The 19,944-nt window shown below is 47.2% G+C and overlaps 2 protein-coding genes across 3 annotated transcripts; both read left to right on the forward strand.

Annotated features, from left to right (window-relative positions):
- The first annotated feature begins 860 nt into the window (after window positions 1-860).
- Window positions 861-9,035, forward strand: LOC118080915 (zinc finger protein with KRAB and SCAN domains 5-like). Of its 2 annotated transcripts, none has more exons than XM_035106940.2 (3): window positions 861-2,194; window positions 4,765-4,891; window positions 5,421-9,035. In XM_035106940.2, the coding sequence occupies exons 1-3, from the start codon at window positions 1,328-1,330 to the stop codon at window positions 7,223-7,225; spliced, it is 2,799 nt and encodes a 932-aa protein (XP_034962831.2). In that variant the 5' UTR covers window positions 861-1,327; the 3' UTR covers window positions 7,226-9,035. The 2 variants fall into 2 exon arrangements, with proteins under 2 accessions (XP_034962831.2, XP_034962833.2); XM_035106942.2 differs by having other exon boundaries at window positions 5,424-9,035.
- Window positions 9,036-14,616: 5,581 nt separating this feature from the next.
- Window positions 14,617-19,022, forward strand: LOC118080087 (zinc finger and SCAN domain-containing protein 2-like). Its single transcript, XM_035105018.2, has 3 exons — window positions 14,617-14,967; window positions 15,682-15,811; window positions 18,357-19,022. The coding sequence occupies exons 1-3, from the start codon at window positions 14,617-14,619 to the stop codon at window positions 18,869-18,871; spliced, it is 996 nt and encodes a 331-aa protein (XP_034960909.1). The 3' UTR covers window positions 18,872-19,022.
- Window positions 19,023-19,944: the final 922 nt, after the last annotated feature.

The following is a 19,944-nucleotide window of genomic DNA, read 5'->3' on the forward strand; positions in this document are numbered from 1 at the left end:
TTTAATGACTTGATATATAATATTTTGTTGCAAGCTGCCCAGAGTGGCTGGGGAAACCCAGCCAGATGTGCAGGGTATAAATAATAAATTCATTCATTCCCCGCCCATCTGGTAGGGTTTCCCCAGCCACTCTGGGCTGCTTCCAACAAAATTATTATTATTATTATTATTATTCTTATTATTATTATTATTAGTGGGAGCGAGTTCTCGATCCTCAGTGGGAAGCGCACAGAGGGCACACATGACCATTAACAACTACCAGACTTTTAGAGGACATCTGAAGGCAGCCCTGTTTAGGGAAGCTTTTAATGTTTAATTAATAATAATAATAGTAATAATTTATTTATACCCCGCCCATCTGGCTGGGTTTCCTCAGCCACTCTGGGCGGCTTCCAACAGAAAAATGACATACAGTAAAATAATCTATTAAACATTAAAAGCCTCCCTAAAATTACTGTATTTTAATACTTCTGTTGGAAGCCGCCCAGAGTGGCTGGGGAAACCCAGCCAGATGGACGGCGTATAAAGAGTTGTTGTTGTTGTTGTTGTTGTTGTTGTTAGATCTAGCCCAGATAAGTTTGTTGTGAGCGATCACTCCAGCTGAAATCAGCACTTTTGAGGGATGCCACCCTATACCCGCCTGCGAGGAAACCCCGTTTCTCCACTAGGGGGCTCCGAGGCGAAAGCAGCTTTCTCTTTGCAAAGCTTTTCCTTCCTGCGCGGTCGAAGCCCTATGTACCGATCCGACGCTGGCTCCGCCTCCGCCTGCTAACGAGCGAAAGCGGGGCGGGGCTTAATCAGCATCCCCGTCCAACCCGAACGGCGCTTTCCTTCTCGTCGCTTGCTCCACCCTCTCCGACCGGAGTGAGAACTTGTCAGCCCGATGGCTGCGGGCTCCTCCTGCCTCCGACCAACCCGCACCCTTAACAATTAACAATACAGGGGAAGGGGGGTGGGGAAAGGGCCGGGACAGCAGAGCGAGGAAACCTCACATTTCCCTTCCTTGCACGGCTTTCCCGATCGCGTTAAAGCGGAGGCGGAGGGAACGGGCGCAGCTTGACACGCGCCTGCCAGCCACCCGCAGAACCTGAGTCGGACCAGAAGGAGAACCTTGGCGTTTCCCGGCAAGCTGTTCCGGCCGATCTCCGGCGTCCCTTGGCTTTTGTTTGGCAGGAGGAGCCCAGCATCTCATCGCCTGCGGGTTTGTTGCAGGGCTTTTCGTTTCCCTCCCTTACTGGTTGTTGTTTTTTCCCCCACTCCACTTACGAAACCACCCATCTCTTTCATTTGATTTATTAATTTTCCTCCTCCTCCCCCTCCCCCCCAAATGAAAATGCCGCTGAAATACGTCAAGAGTCGGAAAGGCAAGGATCAGCTGCTTCACGAAGGGTACCTGTATCGGAAGGAGCGGGAGAGCAAGAGCAAGACGGTCTGGAAATGCGCCGACTACCAGAAGTCCCGTTGCCCGGGGAGGGCCCACACGCGCCACGGCAAGCTGGTACACTCCTTGCCACACAATCACCCTCCTCCTGCCAAGACAGGCAGCATGGATGCCGAGACGTGTGGCACGAAGGAAAGGCCCTCCTCTAGCCAAGAGCCCGTCCGCGAAGGGTCCGTGCCAGGCTGCCAGGCGTCGCCAGGAGTGCCCGCTTCCCACAAGCCACGCATCCAGAAGGATCCAAAGCTAACCATCCAGCTCTTGCGAGCACGTCTGAACGCAGCCCGCCAAGTCGTGTCGGACTTGCAGCGGGTGTCTTCTGCTGTCGCTGAGACAGTTCCTGTAGATCCGTCTCCGTCAGCTTCTCTGGACTTGCCTGAGCGCTCAGGTGCATTTGAGGACCCAAGATCCAAGGCCACCCCTGCTCTGGGCAATGGCACAAATGCATCCCATTTGCTTGCAAGCCGGTCCAGCCGGGAAGCTGCTCGCCAGAGGTTCCGCTTGGGCCCTGTCCCACCTGCAGAAGCTCCCCAGGAGATTCTGTCCTGGCTGAGCCAGGCAGCTGAGCAATGGCTGTGTCCTCAGCAGCACAGCAAGAACCAAATTGTGGACATGGTGGTCCTGGAACAGTTCCTGAACGTGCTTCCGGGGAACTTGCAGGCACGTGTGAGAGCCAGGGAGCCAGGCAGCAGCAAGGAAGCACTTCAGCTGGTCGAGAGCTATTTGAGGGAAGAGGAGCCAGCTAACGCTGTTCAGGTGCTGGCGCTAAGATGTGTTTTGTTTTTTCTTTTATTGATATGTTTACATGTGTTGCCCACTTTTCCTCCAAGGAGCTTGAAGTGGCCTAGGTGGTTCTCCACCTCCCAATGTTATCCTCACGACGACCCTGTGGAGTAGGTTGGGATGAGAGTGAGTGACTGGCCCAAGCTTCGTGACTGGGTGGGGCTTTGAACCCTGGACTCCCAGCTCTTAGTCCAACACTCTAACCACTATGCCACTCTGGGTGGAGCTCACTTAAGAATGGAATACTGTTGTGTATCCGATTCTAATGCAGACCCAGAAAATCTGCTACTGGTTGATGTTGCCCTTCTGTTATTGCAGACCTGCTGTAGCAGGGGTGGGGGAACTTCAAGCTCAGGGGGGAAATCCAGTCCTGTAGTCCTCTCTTAACTGGCCCTCTGCACTTTCCCCAAACCACAACCCTCACCAGCCCTACACAATGTCCCTCCTCAAGTGTTTTTGCCTGGCTGGAATTGGTCCTCAAACTATGATGGCATTGGACTGTGCTGGGGCTAAAGCTGTTTATGTTGCCTCACCCACCCTTGCCTTGCCATTGGCATGTGGCCCCTGGATGATTGTCTGGGAAGGAATGTGGCCCTTTAGGTTCTCCACCTCTGTGCTATTAGAGACCCAGTGAGTTCCGTCTCCCTGGCCAGAAACTGACGTCCGGGGTTAATCTTTTTCTGACAGCTAGAGAATATCTGCTGCAGTACATTCAGCAAAAGGTTGTTGTGGTGGGTCACAGAGTTTGTTGGGTCCTGCACTGTGGGAAAAGTTTTACTTGGAGCCTGTTGAAAAATGATTCTGGTAACCTGGATATGACACATATATCATTCACAACCAGTTTTGTTTGTTTTTGTTTTTTGCTGGCTTTCCTTCTTTTAAAGGCTGTGTGAGGTGCAGTTAATAATAATAATAATAATAATAATAATAATAATAATAATAATAATAAATTTTATTTATACCCAGTTCTCCCCAGCCAAGACCGGGCTCAGGGCAGCTAACACCAGATGTAAAATAAAAAAAATTCCTTCAGTAGCACCTTAAAGACCAACTAAGTTTTTATTTTGGTATGAGCTTTCGTGTGCATGCACACTTCTTCAGATCCTATCTGAAGAAGTGTGCATGCACACGAAAGCTCATACCAAAATAAAAACTTAGTTGGTCTTTAAGGTGCTACTGAAGGAATTTTTTTTATTTTACTTCGATCCAGACCAACACGGCTACCTACCTGTAACCAGATGTAAAACAATTGATTAAATACAGCTTAAAAACAAGATTAAATACAACATTAAAATGCAGCCTCATTTCAATAGAAATTCAAATCATAAACTGTTTGGGGAAGAAAATGTCAAATCTTCACCAAGGCTGACTATCCAAACTGATCCTACGTGGGCCAGAAAAAGCCAGGAAAGTCCCCAAATATGAGTTCCATCACAGAAGGAAAGAGGAAAGAGGGAGGGGATCAAGTTGATTCCAGGCCAAAGGCCAGGTGGAACAATTCTGTCTTACAGGCCCAGTTGAAGCTATTCCTGCCTTGCAGGTGCCATGATGGAAAGGCTTTTTTCCTGCTTGTCATGCAGCTCTAAACTGCAGGAGAGCATTGCTGGGAGCAAAATGCTTGCTGCTCTCTCTGTGTGTTGTTGATATAAGGCAGGGATACAAGGCACAGATGGCACATTATTGCTCATAATCTGGTTGAGTAACCAGTCTGATTTGGTATCTTCTCTGATTATACAGTATCTCGTTTGTGCCTGTGACAGAGTGTGCATTTGATCTCATTGAGGTGAGGTGAGGTTAAGCCTGTGTTCCCATGATGACCAAATAAATGGGAAGTTTCATGCTGATCTTCCCTTAACTTTCATTGCATACAGTTAAGAGGGAAATGCGAAGATGCTAAGTGCTGTGATATGGAGTGGCATAGAATGGGATGGCCAGAAATGGCCTGGGGCTAGACTGAGCAAAAAGGGGGTTGGACAAAACCATGCCCTGAACGCTATGCTATCAGAGCCAGGGGGAGAAATTGAGTAACCATAGTACAGGTACATTTTTAGCAAATGATTTTTAATAATAATAATAATCCTGGTGTGGTGTCTACTGGGTTTAAGAAATTGCCTTCTTCTGCGCCAGACCACTGGTCCATCTCCTTGAATATTGTCATCTCTGATTGACCCTGAATCTTAAATGTCTTGGGTAGCAAGGCTGGAAAAAGGCCCTCACCCAAGATCCTTCAGCTGGAGATAGAATCATAGCATTGTAGAGTTGGAAGGGACCCTGAGGATCATCTAGTTCAACCCTGTGCAATGCAGGAGTATGCAGCTGTCCCATATGGGGATCGAACCTGCAACCTTGGCGTTATCATCAGCACAATGCTCTAACCAACTGAGCTATGTACGTGCGCTGCCACTTTTGTGCATGCAGATTCTCTGGTCTGCCCCTAAGCTATGTCCCTTTCTCCCAAAACCTTCTAAGGCTTTGCCCAACACAGTCAATATAAAAGTCTTAATACTGTGACGTTAACGGAATATCCCTCTTGTTTGTTTCAGGGCCTGGTAACCTTTGAAGATGTATCTGTGTGTTTCACAGAGGAAGAATGGGCTTTGCTGGGCCACAAAGAGAAAACCCTTTACTGGAATGTCATGCAGGAGAATTACGATAATGTGGCCTGGATGAGTAAGTGTTCCTAGAGAATCCTGGTGCAGTTACCAACTCTTTCCACTTTTACGTTACTGCAGCCTACAGTTTAGGCATGCATCAGTTATACCCAGATTTCTCTTGCTATAATCATCCCCTTGTAAAACTTTTATTAACTATTTTATGTGGCCATCTAGCATCCTCGCTTCCCATTTTTAGATGCCCTTTGAATACTTTCTTGCATCAAGAGGCTTTTTAATTTGGATGAACTTCATGTGCTTCATGACATTTTCTGCTTCTGTACTTTTCTTGCATTCACTGTTATTTTAACATTTGCTGTACACTGCTTAGATGGCTTCTATACAAGTTAACAGTATATGCATATTTTTACAAATAAATAAACGGAACTCACCAAGCCTTCCATCGGACTATATATGCATAGGATTGTACCGTGAGCTAAATATTCAATTTTGTGACTTCTTTTAATTGCAGTAGAGAGGTTCTGGTGCAGCCAATGTATCCTTAATTAATTTTTAGGACACGGCGTGATTGCTTTTCCTTGCTTCAGCAGGTGACGATAGCAAAAGGAGAGGGGAGGATCCTTGGCTGGAAGCGTGCGAATCGGTGGCGATGGGAAAATCCAAGGAGGCTATTTTGCAGAGTCCTGAACAGTCCTGTCTGGAGAGGCAGCAAAAAACCAACTCAGGAAGAGAAAGAAAAAAGGATGCTCTCTGCTGGAAGAGTTTGCAAAAACTAGACAGTGACATGGTTCACCTAGAGATGGAGACCCAGTGCACATGTGCTGATTGCGAGAACTGGAGCAAATCCTTATCAGCATTTATCAATACTCAGGAAAGTCCCAGTCCTGAACCTATGCCTCTCTCTGGGAAGTCACATGAATTAACTGAGAAGAAAATCCTCCAGAATCTTCAGGAAAACTTAATCAAAGAGGACCAGAGCAGTGTGCCGAGGCAACAGGCAAGCCACTCAGGAAAGGGAGAAGAGAGATCTACTCTTCTTAGAAACAGCTTGAGGGGCCCACTTCATCTCGACTCTAGGCCACGTGCTGATTCTGCAGAACTGGAAGAATCACTAAGACTTGGCAGCAATCAGAAAATCCACAGCAGGGAAGATCCGGATTATGTGGCACTGTGTGGGGAGTCGTTGGAAATGTCTGTGGACAAGATTTCTCAGATTTCTGCCGAGGAAGACCTGCAGTCCGAGCCTATGCAGCTTTGCTCAAAACTGATTCTTGCCGACGTGAACGAGGCGGGAGACTTGCAGCACCAGCTTGCGCATTTTTACTCAGAAGTAAGTACCACTGAGTCCAGTGGGGCTCGCTCCCAGGGAAGTGGGTGTAGGATTTCGGATTCAATCAGCGAGGATCAGAACGTTCAGGAGAGCCATCTCACCAGCATCTCAGGAAATGGTGACGGACAGGAGAAATGCCTTCTCTATGGAAATGGTCCGAGGGATCTGCCCAAAGACATGCTTCAGCTAGATGCTGAACCAGGACCAGAGAACCAGAATATGCGCACTGGTTGTGGGGGTCGAGATCAATGCTCCAAGCACATTGGTAGCCAGGAAATGGCTCACAGGGAAGACCTATATAAAAGTCCCAAAAAGTCCAGTAGGCGGTTCACCCAAAATTCAGGTCCCGCCAGCCAGACTAGCTGTTCCGATTCAGGTAAGAAGCCCAGAGATCTCTTGGCTTTAATGAAACACAGGCGACTTTACAAAAGAGGAAAGTATTTTAATGGGGAAAACATGCATGCCAAGTCTGTTCTTGGAGTGCCTCAAAGAATCCAGCCAGCTGGAAAACTTCAGAAACGTTTGGACTGGAAAGACAAGGGCTACTACCGACTTAGCCAATGCAGACTTCTTGAACCAGGAAGAGGACTAAGGCAACCCCTCAAGGACCACCTCCAGACTCGCGAAGCATTACATCTGACTACAGCGACAATCAGAACGGCCTCAGGGACCGGCTCTTCCCCTCCAAACCCCAAAAGACTGAAACCTGAGCCAATCTCTCCCTCCCCTTCCCCTCCCTACAAAATGGCGGCTGAGCCAACGCTGGCCCAGTTCATGGCTCTGCTAGAGCAAGTTGCTGCCGACGCCGTGGAGATAAAGTCTGCAGTCTCCCACTTGCACACCTCAGTCACTGCCATCCGCAGCGCCCTCGGGAGCCTCTCTGGGTGTTGGGACGAGGCTGAGCTCAGGATTTCTGACTTGGAGGACACCTCCCAAAATACAAAGGCCCAGCTTGTGAAGCAGTGTAACGATACTAAAGCTATCGAGGCCAAACTGGGAAAGGCCGCTTTCCCACTTGCAGGCCGTTTTTTCCAACATGGTGATAAAAGTGAGGAAAAGTGATAAAAAAGTGATAAAATTGGGAAAGCCGTCCAGACCAATGTCATTGCAGGGTTGTGGTCATCGCTGAGGGGTCAGCGAGAGGCAGCCGCCCTAACTAATGTGTAAGGATGTTTCTGAAGACCTGGCTCAGAGAGAGATCAAGCACCGATCATTCCAAAACTAGGCTTGGATGCAATTGGTCGAGACAACCTGTTCACCGCCCACTCCTTTGCTGCCTTAGAAAAACCTTTGCAAGCTCTTGACCCTCTGCTTCTTTCAATAAACCTTTGGTGACCACAGTGAAAAAATAAAATAAAATGGTTCTTGTGCCTCTGTGATGTTGATTCAAGTCATCTTGGCCCTATCTAGGAATGGAGGGCAAGAGAGTAGTCTGGGATCAAAGGGGATGAGGGCAGCCAGTCTTGCTCGCTACATTCAGGTACCAGAGGTAAAAAGTAGGCTGGCCAAATAATAATTTTACATATATTGCATTCAGCAAACCCTTGTGTACAAAATATATAAGATGTATGCATACATTTAAATCCAGGCATCCCCAAACTGTGGCCCTCCAGATGTTTTGGCCTACAACTCCCATGATCCCTAGCTAACAGGACCAGTGGTCAGGGATGATGGGAATTGTAGTCCAAAACATCTGGAGGGCTGAAGTTTGGGGATGCCTGTTTAAATCTAACCCTAGAAAGGTGATGGGAGAGATCAAACTTACATGATTGGCTGGTGGGCGGCATTTGCTAGAAGTGGCCCTGTAGGCTATCAAGGGGTGCCAACATGAATATGGGGGGCAGGTGAGCCCTACCTTGCATAATCAATCACAAGATGCAGCACACACAAACACCATTCGAATGGCAATGCGCATCAACGGGGAGAGAGGACTGTCGCCCTCAAATATTTTATTTGGGGGGCCGATGGGAGCTCAGTCCCTAGGAATTGGCTCCCAGGAGGACGTCTGGAGGTAAGCAATGCAAATATTGGGAATTAATCACTGATCCAGCTTTCCCCAAGAAGAGGGAGGTCCTCTCCCTCACTTTTATCACCATGTTGGAAAAAACGGCCTGCAAGTGCCGCATGTCTCCCAGCGCTGCTTATGGTTAAAAGCTTCTGCCTGGAAGACAGGGGTCACCCTACGACAGGATGAGAGATATAGTAGACTGCCCTGGGATAAAGAGGGTGAATGAACGGCACTGTATACGTAAATGCTACAGACAGACGGAGCGAGCTCCTGAGAGCAGGATGTGTCACACCAGGCACCGTCCATGTAGTACAGTAGTACCTCGGGTTACGAACACAATCTGTTCCGCGACGCAGTTCGTAACCCGAAATGGTCGTAACCCGAAGCGCCATTTCGTGCATGCGCAAAGCGTGCGCGCAGCAAAAATACTTCCGGGTTTGCGGAGTTTGTAACCCAAGGTGTTCGTAACCTGAGGTACGACTGTATTGCCAATTTTCCCACCAGCCACTAAAGCTGCGCCTCTTAACAACAGCTTGATGTGCAGATACTTCTTAATCCCTAAGCACCTATAATGTGTAGGCACAGTTTGAGGAGGAGAGTAACAAGAAGAGGAGGAGGAGAGGGAGCGGCCTACAGACTTATGTCATGTCCACACCATACATTTGTAGCCCTGTGATACCACTTTGAACAGCCATTGTTTTCCGCAAAGCATTCTGGGAGCAGGGGCGGACTTTGGTAATCTTTGGTAATATGGCAACACTGTGTGAGGCTGAAATTTGGCATTCCTGAATTATGGAGCTTCTCAATTTTGCGCCCCATCAGCTTGGCACCCTGTGCCAGGGGGAACCACCCTCACCACTCAAACCCAGCTTACTGCTCAATGCCTCTTCCAAAATAACTACCAGGAATCTGGACCGGGGGGGGGGGTGAGGCACAATTGTTTAAAATGGCATCATAGTGCATTAAAACAGGCTTCCTCAACCTTGGCCCTCTAGATCAGGCATGCCCAAACTTCGGCCCTCCAGATGTTTTGGACTACAATTCCCATCTTCCCCGACCACTGGTCCTGTTAGCTAGGGATCATGGGAGTTGTAGGCCAAAACATCTGGAGGGCCGCAGTTTGGGGGTGCCTGCTCTAGATGTTTTTGGCCTACAACTCCCATGATCCCTAGCTAGCAGGACCAGTGGTCGGGGATGATGGGAATTGTAGTCCCAAAACATCTGGAGGGCTACGTGTAGCCATGCCTGCCTTAAAGCTTCCGGGGGGGGGGGAAGGAAGGTGCTGGCACTGGGTTCCCTTGAGCACCCCCAGAAAAACAACAACACTGCCTTAAAGTCCAATTAGAAAGCTTGTGGTGTATATTCATTATTAGATGGTCCTGCCTGGGAACCTGAGGAGACCTGGATTCAAACACCTAATTACACCTGGCAGCAAGTCCCTAGAGATGCCTACATTCCCAAAAATGTCCATTCCGTAGTGCTCCTGGAACATCTTCTAAGCTGAGATCCATCGACATGGGCAGTCGAGCAGGCACAGCTTCCATTTTGTATTTTGCGAGCAGATTGCAGCATCTGGGCTTGGACCCTCACCTGCTCCAAGCTTCCTCCAGCTGAGGAATCACACACTTCCCAGAGCTAACAAGCCCCACCCGGCTAGCTAGGGAGCTGGGCTGTGGGTCCTTGCCTGCCTCAGCCTCCTAGAGCGCCCACCCACTGCTTCCCCATCCATGCCTTGGAGCCGGTCGAGTTCGTGGAGACAGGGGTCCCTTTGTCTCTGGTGACAGATCCTGCTTCTCTGGTTCCTGGGCACTGACTCTCACCCCCTCGCCATCCTCTGCCGCCCCGTGAGTACATTCCAGCCCCCCCCCCCCCCACCAACCTCTCCTCCTCCACCCCACCTTGCCCCGGTGTGTGCCAATCATGGCTAACACCCCTTCCTCCTGTAGGAACGGTTGTCATATATTTTAGTTGAGTTGCAAACGTTTCCTTACTGAGGTCTAGAATCCACCTATCACTATTATTTTTACAATTCCCAACAGTTAAATTCTTTTCTTGTAGTAGCCAGTTGCATTCAGGGTTTCCCTTTCTTTTTTGCCTTTTGGCTGAAAATGGTGTGGTTTGTTTGTTTTGAGTAATCTATGGCCTTGTTTCTTGCAATTAAAGCAAACTACACTTTTCTGTGTGTCTTTAGGCCTTGCAAACTGTCTAGATAGAAGCATAATTGCTGTCTTTACTCTTAATATTTCTTTCTGGAGACTCAGCTCTCCCTCTGCGTTCCTGTCTTAAATAAGCAGTCAGATCTCTTAAAGTTAGACCTTCTTTTGTGGTCCATTATACTCACAAATGCATCGAATTTTAGTCCTAGAGCTGATAACAGAAATGATGTCTTCATTTCCTCATCAAATGGTTTTGAGGTAATCTGAATCTTTTGAATAATTTCTGTAAACTGGCTCATATGCTTTGTGAATTCATCTTTTGAATTCATTCTCAGTCTGGTTAACTCATGTATTGACATCCTGTAGGAACTCTTCATCGTGTCTCTAAACTTGCGCTCAATATCAGTTAATATTTGAGATGCAGTTTCTTCAGAATTTATCGTTGAGAGGTGTTCATCGCGAAGTCCCTTCAAAATGATGAATCTAGCTTTGCTATACTTTTCTTCCCAAACTCTTCTCTTGGGTAAATCACCCTCGTCTGTGCTCGTGGGTCGGGGTTTTTTTATAGCATCAAGGACGCCTTTCGCATCTAGAAGTGCTATTAAGCGTTGCTTCCAGTGCACAAAATTATGTTCATTTAGAACAGGCAAACCTCATCCTAGATCACTTTCAAAATCTCCACTAGCCATTTAAAAAATATAATCTCCACTGCTTTAGATTACTGTAACCTCCGAGGGTAGGGAGGGGTTATTTAATCCCCACTAGACAACCAAGAACTAAAAAAATACTACGCAATTCTGGGCCAACCATAACCCAATATAGGAACGTTTATAACAGGCATCCCCAAACCGCGGCCCTCCAGATATTTTGGCCTACAACTCCCATGATCCCAAGCTAACAGGACCAGTGATCAGGGAAGATGGGAATTGTAGTTCAAAACATCTGGAGGGCCGAAGTTTGGGGATGCCTGGTTTATAATATACTTTAGTTAGTTGCAGAGTCAAATGTTTCCTTACTGGGTCTGCACAGCAGCAAAACGGCTTGTTGACTCGTTAAGAGTCTTTCTTAGTTGGGAATCCCTTTTATCCCTCTTGAAAACAATACACATGAATCTGTGTTATAATAAAACAGTTTACTGTCAGATTCATACTTAGGTTACAAAATAAACTACAGTATATGTGACATATTAGTGAGTCTTAACAACTCCCCCATAGCATCTATCAGCAGCAGCAGCTTAACTGTTCAACGGTCCGACTCCAAACAAACCAACAGAGATGACAGTTGGTCCTTCTTGGAATGTTGGAGTTGATTGACACATGCCACACCTCCTCCCTGTCGTCCTGCCAGTTCATGAACACTCGCCCACTGTGAAGCTCGCTTTGGGTGACTTGGGGCCAATCCCTGCTTCTCAACCCAACCAACCTTGCAGATGAGATAGGGGAAGGGAAAGCAGGTGCGCAGCCTCGAACTCCTGGGAGGGAAAGTGGGGTGGAAATGCGGCAGCTAGACTGGTGGACTGGGAGCGGCCGCCAAGACCACATAACACCGGTCTTGAAAGACCTACATTGGCTCCCAGTACGTTTCCGAGCACAATTCAGAGTGTTGCTGCTGACCTTTAAAGCCCTAAACGGCCTCGGCCCAGTATACCTGAAGGAGCATCTCCCCCCCCCATTGTTCAGCCCGGACACTGAGGTCCAGCTCCGAGGACCTTCTGGTGGTTCCCTCACTGCAAGAAGCCAAGTTACAGGAAACCAGGCAGAGGGCCTTCTCGGTAGTGGCACCTGCCCTGTGGAACACCCTCACATCGGATGTCAAGGACTTTTAGAAGACATCTGAAGGCAGCCCTGTTTAGGGATGCTTTTAATGCTTGATGGATTACTGTATTTTTATATTTTGTTGGAAGTCACCCAGAGTGGCTGGGGAAACCCAGCCAGATGGGTGGGGTATAAATAATAATAAATTATTATTATTATTATTATTATTATTATTATTATTATTATTATTAAGAAACTGGCATGATGCAAATTGAATAAAGGGGATGGGGAGGGAAGAGGGAAATAAGCAAAATGTTTGCCCCTCCAGCACTCAGTGTCACCATTAAGCCTCCCCCAACCTGGTTCCATCCAGATGTTTCAGACTGCAACTCCCATCAGGGGCACTGGGAGTTGTGGTTCAAAACATCTGGGTGGCGTCAGGTTGGGGAAAGATTGTCTTAGTTAATGTTTCAGCTTCTTCCCTCCGGTCAGAAGGAGCTGCAGATTGATTCAGGGGCTATCTCTGCTATGAAAAGCTTCCCCTGCTGATTTTTCTTTCTCAACTCAAGCTACTGTTAAAGGCACAAAAGAAGCCCAGGCTCCCACCATCACCACAGTCATATGACTAACTCAACAGAAGAGGTGATCCCAGTCAGGTGGGGGGTCATTTACGCTTCTCCCCACCAGAGGGCAGTGCATGGGGGGGTTGTGTTACCAGGCTAGAAGTCTGTTTTATTTGTCTGTGTTTGATTTTAGAGGCTGATCCTCCAGTTGATTGTTCCTTCCTTACACCTGGATGCTAGTTGCATGGGATTGTGTGAGAAGGTGGAAGACTTTCCCAGATCCTCCTGCAGTAGAGAGACCACCAGGTGAACACCCTGCTCAGGATTCCTCTGAACTTCTTCCTCCAGGTAAGAATCGATGGAACAAACATAGATAAAAGATTTGGTACCACGGGGGGGGGGGGCAACAAACACTTGCCATTTATTTATTTCCATTTGCTTCAGATCCTTTATATGATGAGAAATTAATTCACTCGCCCTGCTTCCAAAGCTTATGCTTGTTTATGCGGGTCAGAAATAATGCACTCAGGGTGATAGGAAAGCTGTAATTCTCTTCCACTCTTGTTTACTTACGAGATTTATAAACCACTTGATCAAAGAGCTCCCCAAGTGCTATACAAAAAAAAAAAATAGCTGGGAGCCAACACTGCTAAAATCCATAGACTAATTTAAAACCAAGTAGGCATAATAAAGCCATTGTCGTTTAAAGCAAAAACCAAATCAAATAAACTTTAGATTTTTTTAATTTTTTTTACAATGCAGAAGCCATAGCTTCATTACCCTCCAACTTTCCTCTCTCCTTGCTTCTTTACTATCTAGCCCAGGCATCCCCAAACTGCGGCCCTCCAGATGTTTTGGCCTACAACTCCCACGATCCCTAGCTAACAGGACCAGTGGTCAGGGGTGATGGGAATTGTAGTCCAAAACATCTGGAGGGCCAAAGTTTGGGGGTGCCTGATAGCCTGAGGCAGAGTTCTGGAGAACTTCCATACATCACTACTGGGAAAACCATAGCTTTAACTATGCGGATCTTTGTTGGCAAGGTGATGTCTCTGCTTTTTAAGATGCTTGTCTAGGTTTGTCATTGCTTTTCTCCCAAGAAGCAGACGTCGTGACTGCTCTCACCATCTGCAGCAGGCATGTCAAACCTGCGGCCCTCCAGATGTTTTGGCCTACAACTCCCATGATTCCTAGCTAGCAGGACCAGTGGTTGGGGAAGATGGGAATTGTAGTCCAAAACATCTGGAGGGCCGCAGGTTTGACATGCCTGATCTGCAGTGATCATGGAACCCAAGAAAGCAAAATCTCTCTCTGCCTCCATTTCTTCCCCTTCTATTTGCCAGGAAGTCTTAATGCAAAGTAAAAGGCTGTGATCCTGGCACTAGGGTAGCCATAGCAGTTATCTGCCTCCCAGACTTTGTCTCCCCTCCTTAGAAGCAATCCCCTTAAGGCAATAAGAAGCAAAGAGGACTAAATGGCCTTTCATACAGTGCATTATAAAGTGAATATCTTCAATTGTCATGCAAATTGTGCAGCACAGGAGTTCAGCCATTTGCCCTTGGAAAGCTATGTATCTGTTGACATCTCCTTTTCATAAGAGAACAATGTCCTTCAGGTGAAGTGCTGAGGTCAAGACAGGAATAAAAAACAGACTTTTACACACTCTCTCTCTCTCTCAAATATATTTATTAAGCTCATTTATATACCACTTCATCCTTCAAAGAATGGAAGATGGAAATATGTGTAGCAGTTAGCGTTTCTGGAGAACTGAGGTAAATTTATGATTGTGAATATTGTGTCACACACTGGGATTTCAGGAGGACTTCAAGACTCTGTAAACTCTATTTCACAGGTTGTGGCTAGGACTTTCGTTAGGACAACAATGGCTCTAGCTGGGCCTCTGTGCAGCCGGATTTTCCTTCCAGCCTCTCTATTCCCTGGAAAGTTTCCTCAGTCATGTCCCCCATCCAAGATGGAGGCCCAAGCTGGCACCCCTGCTGAGACTAAGGCGTTGGGTCTGGCCAGCCAGGAATCTCATCGGCAGATGTTCCGCCAGAGAACTGTCCTGCTTGGAGAAACTCCTCTGGAGACACTGTCCCGCCTGAGCGATGCTGCTCATCGATGGCTGCGCCCTCAAGAACGCACCAAGGAACAGATTGTGGATATGATCATCCTGGAACAATTCTTGTCTCTGCTTCCAGAGGAGTTGCAAGTTTGCCTGAGAGCTAGAGGGCCGGCCAGCATCAGCATCAGCAGCAAAGAAATTGCTCAGGTGGTGGAGGCTGCCCTGCAGCAGCGAGAACCAGCTGAAGTCGTCGCCAAGGTGAGGAATGCTGAAGGATTTGTGCAATGACTAATTCTGGTGATTCAAAATCTATAATATTGCCTACCTGTATTAGGCTAGGCCAGATGTGAGGAACCTTTGATCCTCCAGATGTTGATGAACTACGATTCCCATCAGCCCCAACAAGCATGACCAATAGCCAGGGATGATGGAGGTTGTAGTTCTGGAGCGTGGATTTTATGTTAGGGGGGCAGAACCAATGTGATTGGTCAGTTAGTTATTTCTATTGTTTTACTTGATCTAGGGTGGGCAGTCCCCCCCCATGCCCTCCTTGGCTACGCCCATGATCTGGAGCAGCGTTTCCCAAGCTTGGGTCTCCGGCTGTTTTTGGACTACAACTCCCATCATCCCTAGCTAAGCAAGACCAGTGGTCAGGGATGATGGGAACTGTAGTCCAAAAAAACCAGCCAGAGACCCAAGTTTGGGAAACACTGATATAGAGGGTCAAAGGTTGTCCACACCTGGGCTAGACAATGTGGGTCAGAAATTTTGCTCTGCAGCTGGTGGAAAATGAAAATATTTTTTCCTTCTGGCTGCTACTATGAACCTCACATAAACTCTGCAAAACCACCAGCTCCAGAAATGTGTTCCAACTACCAAACAACAACAAAAACCAACCTCTGTTTCTCAGGAATCTAAACTTTTGGTTGTGACTATACAGCAAACAAATTTTTAGGTGTGCACATTTTTCAGTTGCCAGTGAACTTTGAGGAGCCATCGGCGTCCCTTTCCGAAAGTGAGCAGGCTTCAGTGAACCCCAGGCAAAAGACCCTTTACTGGAAAGTCATTAAGGAGAGTGATGAGAGCGGGTCATCATCAATGGGTAAGAACTCTTGCCTTCTCTTTGTTGCTGGATGAACAGAGCCAGTGAAGGAGGACTTGTTGATGCAAGCTTTTTAGCAAAGTTGAGATGAGGATTATATATCATGCATGAAACAATTATTCTTTCTCTCTTATACTCATCAGCTGAGTAACCGCTCACTTTGTCATGTTGCGGTTCGAATCCCTGCAACGGGGTGAGCTCCCGTTGCTCGGTCCCAGCTCCTGCCCACCTAGCAGCTCGAAAGCACATCAAAGTGCAGGTAGATAAATAGGTACCGCTCCAGCGGGAAGGTAAATAGCGTTTCCGTGCTCTGCTCTGGTTCACCAGAAGCAGCTTATTCATGCTGGCCACATGACCCGGAAGCTGTACGCCGGCTCCCTTGGCCAATAAAGCGAGATGAGCATCGCAAGCCCAGAGTCATCCACGACTGGACCTAATGGTCAGGGGTACCTTTACCTTTACTTTTATGCAACCTGGATTGGGGTCTCCTGAGCCAAAAGGTAGAATTCAGTTGTCGGTGAAGCATTTCTTTTACAGATCACCATTGCTTTTTCAGTGCTTCAGCTGTCAGATAGCAACACATCACAAACAAAAGCTGCCAGTCTTAAAAAGTCTGAAACAGGGATCCCAGCATCCATACTGGTGAGCAAACCTTGGGGAAAAGAGGGAAGGGATTTGGGATAGGAGATAAATGAGGAATGCTTGTCACTCACTCTCTTTCTTTTTGACTTTAACAGCCTGAATCCATACATCCAGTCTCAGCTTGCACTGTTACCAATCCAGGTAAATTATTTTATTTACTTAGCCAGTTATTGAATTTATAATTCTCCCGTCTGCCCCCAGGAGTCCAGGGCAGCAAAGGGACCCTCAATTTAAAAACAAAGCAATGACATTTTGCAAACAAAGCAAGCGGTAAGCTCTGCAGGTTGCTGTTAACGGATTTGAATAGTGCATCTTTATATTGTTGGAACCCACCCTGGGATCTTGCATTGAAGGGTCAGGGAAATAATAAAAATAAAAGATACCACCTATGGCACTCTCTTTGATGCAGAGGAAATATAGGGCTGTCCTGGCTGCTTCACAAAGAATCGACAGAGGGAGCTTGGAGGGCTGTGAACATAGTTGCCAAGTTTTCCCTTTTCTTGCGAGGAAGCCTATTCAGCATAAGGGAATTTCCCTTTAAAAAAGGGAGAACTTGGCAGCTATGGCTGTGAATCATTGGGGGCTGGTCCATTAGGGTGGAGGAGGCACTGCCCCACCAATTACAGCCTGCCATCCATCACACACACACACCACCATGTGTTTGCCTTCTGACTTACAAGGGCAGCAGTGGCTACCAGCTTCCCCCACCTAAGTCTGAGTTTCCCTTGTAGAACTTAGCATGGAGGAATAGGGAGACCACAGTATAATGAATTGGCTCCGCCTCTCATTGGCTCCGCCTACTGATTGGGCTCCCTGCCTTCCAACCCACCAGCCACCTCTGACTCAGCAGAATTTCCCCTGTGTTATGTAGGGCCATCTCTTGGTTTTTGAGACTCAGAGGCACCATATTCTGCTCCTTTGTCGCTGACGCATGCTGTCTTCAATGCACTGAGAGGGGGACAGTGCAGCAGTCGGGCACACACTTGCTGGGCAGGAGGGCTAAGGTTAGTCCCTGGAATTTGCAGTTTTAAGGGAACAGGAAAGGATTCTGCTGGAGGACTTGGAGAGCCACAATGCTCAAAGGGCAAAGTCTTGCATCCTCTTTCCCTACAGTGACCAAACAGATGCCCATAAGAAAAGAGGCATGCAGGACCTGATTGCAAAGCAATCTCCCCATTTGTGATTCCTGGCAATTGGCATTCAGAAGGGAAGGTATATATCCTCCAAAAGTAGAGGCAGAACCTAGCCATTCTTGCTAGCAGTCATCAATAGCACTGTCCTCTATGAATTTGGCTAATCCTCTTTTAAAGCCGTCCAGTTTGGTGGCCTACACTACCTCTTGGGGAGAGCAGCTTCCATGTCTGTCCTGAATCTCTCAACTTTCAGCTTCGTTGGGTCATAGAATTATAGAGTGGGAAGGGATATAGAGATGGTCATCTAATCCAACCACCTGAGATGCAAGAATGTCCAATGGGAGAATGCTATTTTGTCGTTGTTGTTGTTGTTGTTCCAGATATCATTACGGTGGAAATGAATTCAGAATGCAAGTTTTGGCAGGATGATCCTAAAGACAAAGGGAATGAGATTCCTTCCTGGCATATTAAGGAAGAAGAAGATAATGTGAGCTGGTACTGGCCACAGCAAAGTGATCAGCAAGAAAGCTACTCATGGAAGGAAGAAGAAAACGCATTTCATTTTGGAAGCAATTTGGAAGAAAACCACAATCCACAAATCCACTTACAAACCAAACAAGAAGTGGTTGACTACACTTCTGCTTGGCCTGGGAAAACATACACAAGCACATCAGGGTATGTCACACCTGAGAAAAGGCACCCCAGAGGAACATCGTCCTACATGTGGCCTGAATGTGAAAAATGTCCCCCTTTCGGCTCTGACTTTGTAGGCCACTCAGAGATCTTCACTGAACTGAATCCCTCTGAAAACACCTTAAGGAATAGTTCAGTCCTCTTTAAACATGTTGCCTCTACTGCAAGAGAAAGATGCTACGCTTGCAAGGACTGTGGGAAAAGTTTTGCTTGGAAATCAACCCTTAAGCGGCATCGGATGAGTCACACAGCCAACAGGCCTCACAAATGCCATGAGTGCGGCAAGAGCTTCCAAGTCCGGTCAACTCTTGTCGGTCACCAGAAGATCCACACAGGGGAGAAGCCTCACCAGTGCTCCCACTGCGGCAAGAGCTTCAGAGTGAAATCAGCCCTGACCCAGCACCAGAGACTTCACACTGGAGAGAAGCCATTCCAGTGTCCTGATTGTGGGAAAAGATTTAATGAGCGCATGAAACTCGTCTATCATTATAGAACCCACACTGGTGAGCGACCCTATCAGTGCTTCGACTGTGGCAAAGGCTTCAGTATACGTTCAAGTCTTATTCGGCATAATGAGAGAGTCCACCCTTAGGGCAATTACAAAAATATCCTCTGTGTGGAAGAGCTTTCAAGTCTAGGTTCTTTTTACATTTTGTGTCTTTTGACAGACGTGTCTTTTGGCATTTTGTAAAATACTATGTGGTTTGGAAAAGCCTTGATTTGAATGCATCTGCCCGCTTCTTTTTTATGGATCTTTTGTGTGTGTTACAAACTATGTAGGTATTGCATAATAAAAATAATAACAACAATGACAACAATAATTTTTATTCTGTATACCCCGCCCATCTGGCTGGGTTGCCCCAGCCACTCTGGGCAGCTTACAACACATATAAAAAAAATCAAACATTAAAAAACTTCCTACACAGGGCTGGCTTCAGATGTCTTCCAAAAGTTGTGTAGTTCTTTATCTCCTTGACATCTGATGGGAAGATGTTCCACAGGGTGGATGCCACTACTGAGAAGGCCCTCTGCCTGGTTCCCTGACGTAGTCGAAAAAGAAAAAAAAATCCTTCCAGTAGCACCTTAGAGACCAACTAAGTTTGTCATAGGTATGAGCTTTCGTGTGCATGCACACTTCTTCAGATACACTGAAACAGAAGTCACCAGACCCTTATGTATAGTGAGAGGGTGGGGAGGGGTATTACTCAGAAGGGTGGTGGGAATGGGTGATTGGCTGATAGGAGTGGTAAACCTCACCCATTCCCACCACCCTTCTGAGTAATACCCCTCCCCACCCTCTGACTATACATAATGGTCTGGTGACTTCTGTTTCAGTGTATCTGAAGAAGTGTGCATGCACACGAAAGCTCATACCTATGACAAACTTAGTTGGTCTATAAGGTGCTACTGGAAGGAATTTTTTAAAATCTTTTGCAGCCAGAAGACCCTGGGAGGTGAATCTCAATGTCCTAGCTGAACGATGGGGGTGGAGACACTCCTTCAGGTATACTGGGCCAAGGCCATTTAGGGCTTAAGGTCAGCACAGTATTTGGGAGACCACTTTTAATTCTCCCTCTTTTTGGAGGGGAATGATCTGGCTGACGCAAGGAGAGCAGGCGAGGAAGAGGCGTCGCAGGCACGACCACCAGAGGGCTCTGGCTACAG

The sequence above is a fragment of the Zootoca vivipara genome, chromosome 2 (genome assembly GCF_963506605.1).
Source record: "Zootoca vivipara chromosome 2, rZooViv1.1, whole genome shotgun sequence".
In the NCBI taxonomy this organism is placed as follows: Eukaryota; Metazoa; Chordata; class Lepidosauria; order Squamata; family Lacertidae; genus Zootoca; species Zootoca vivipara.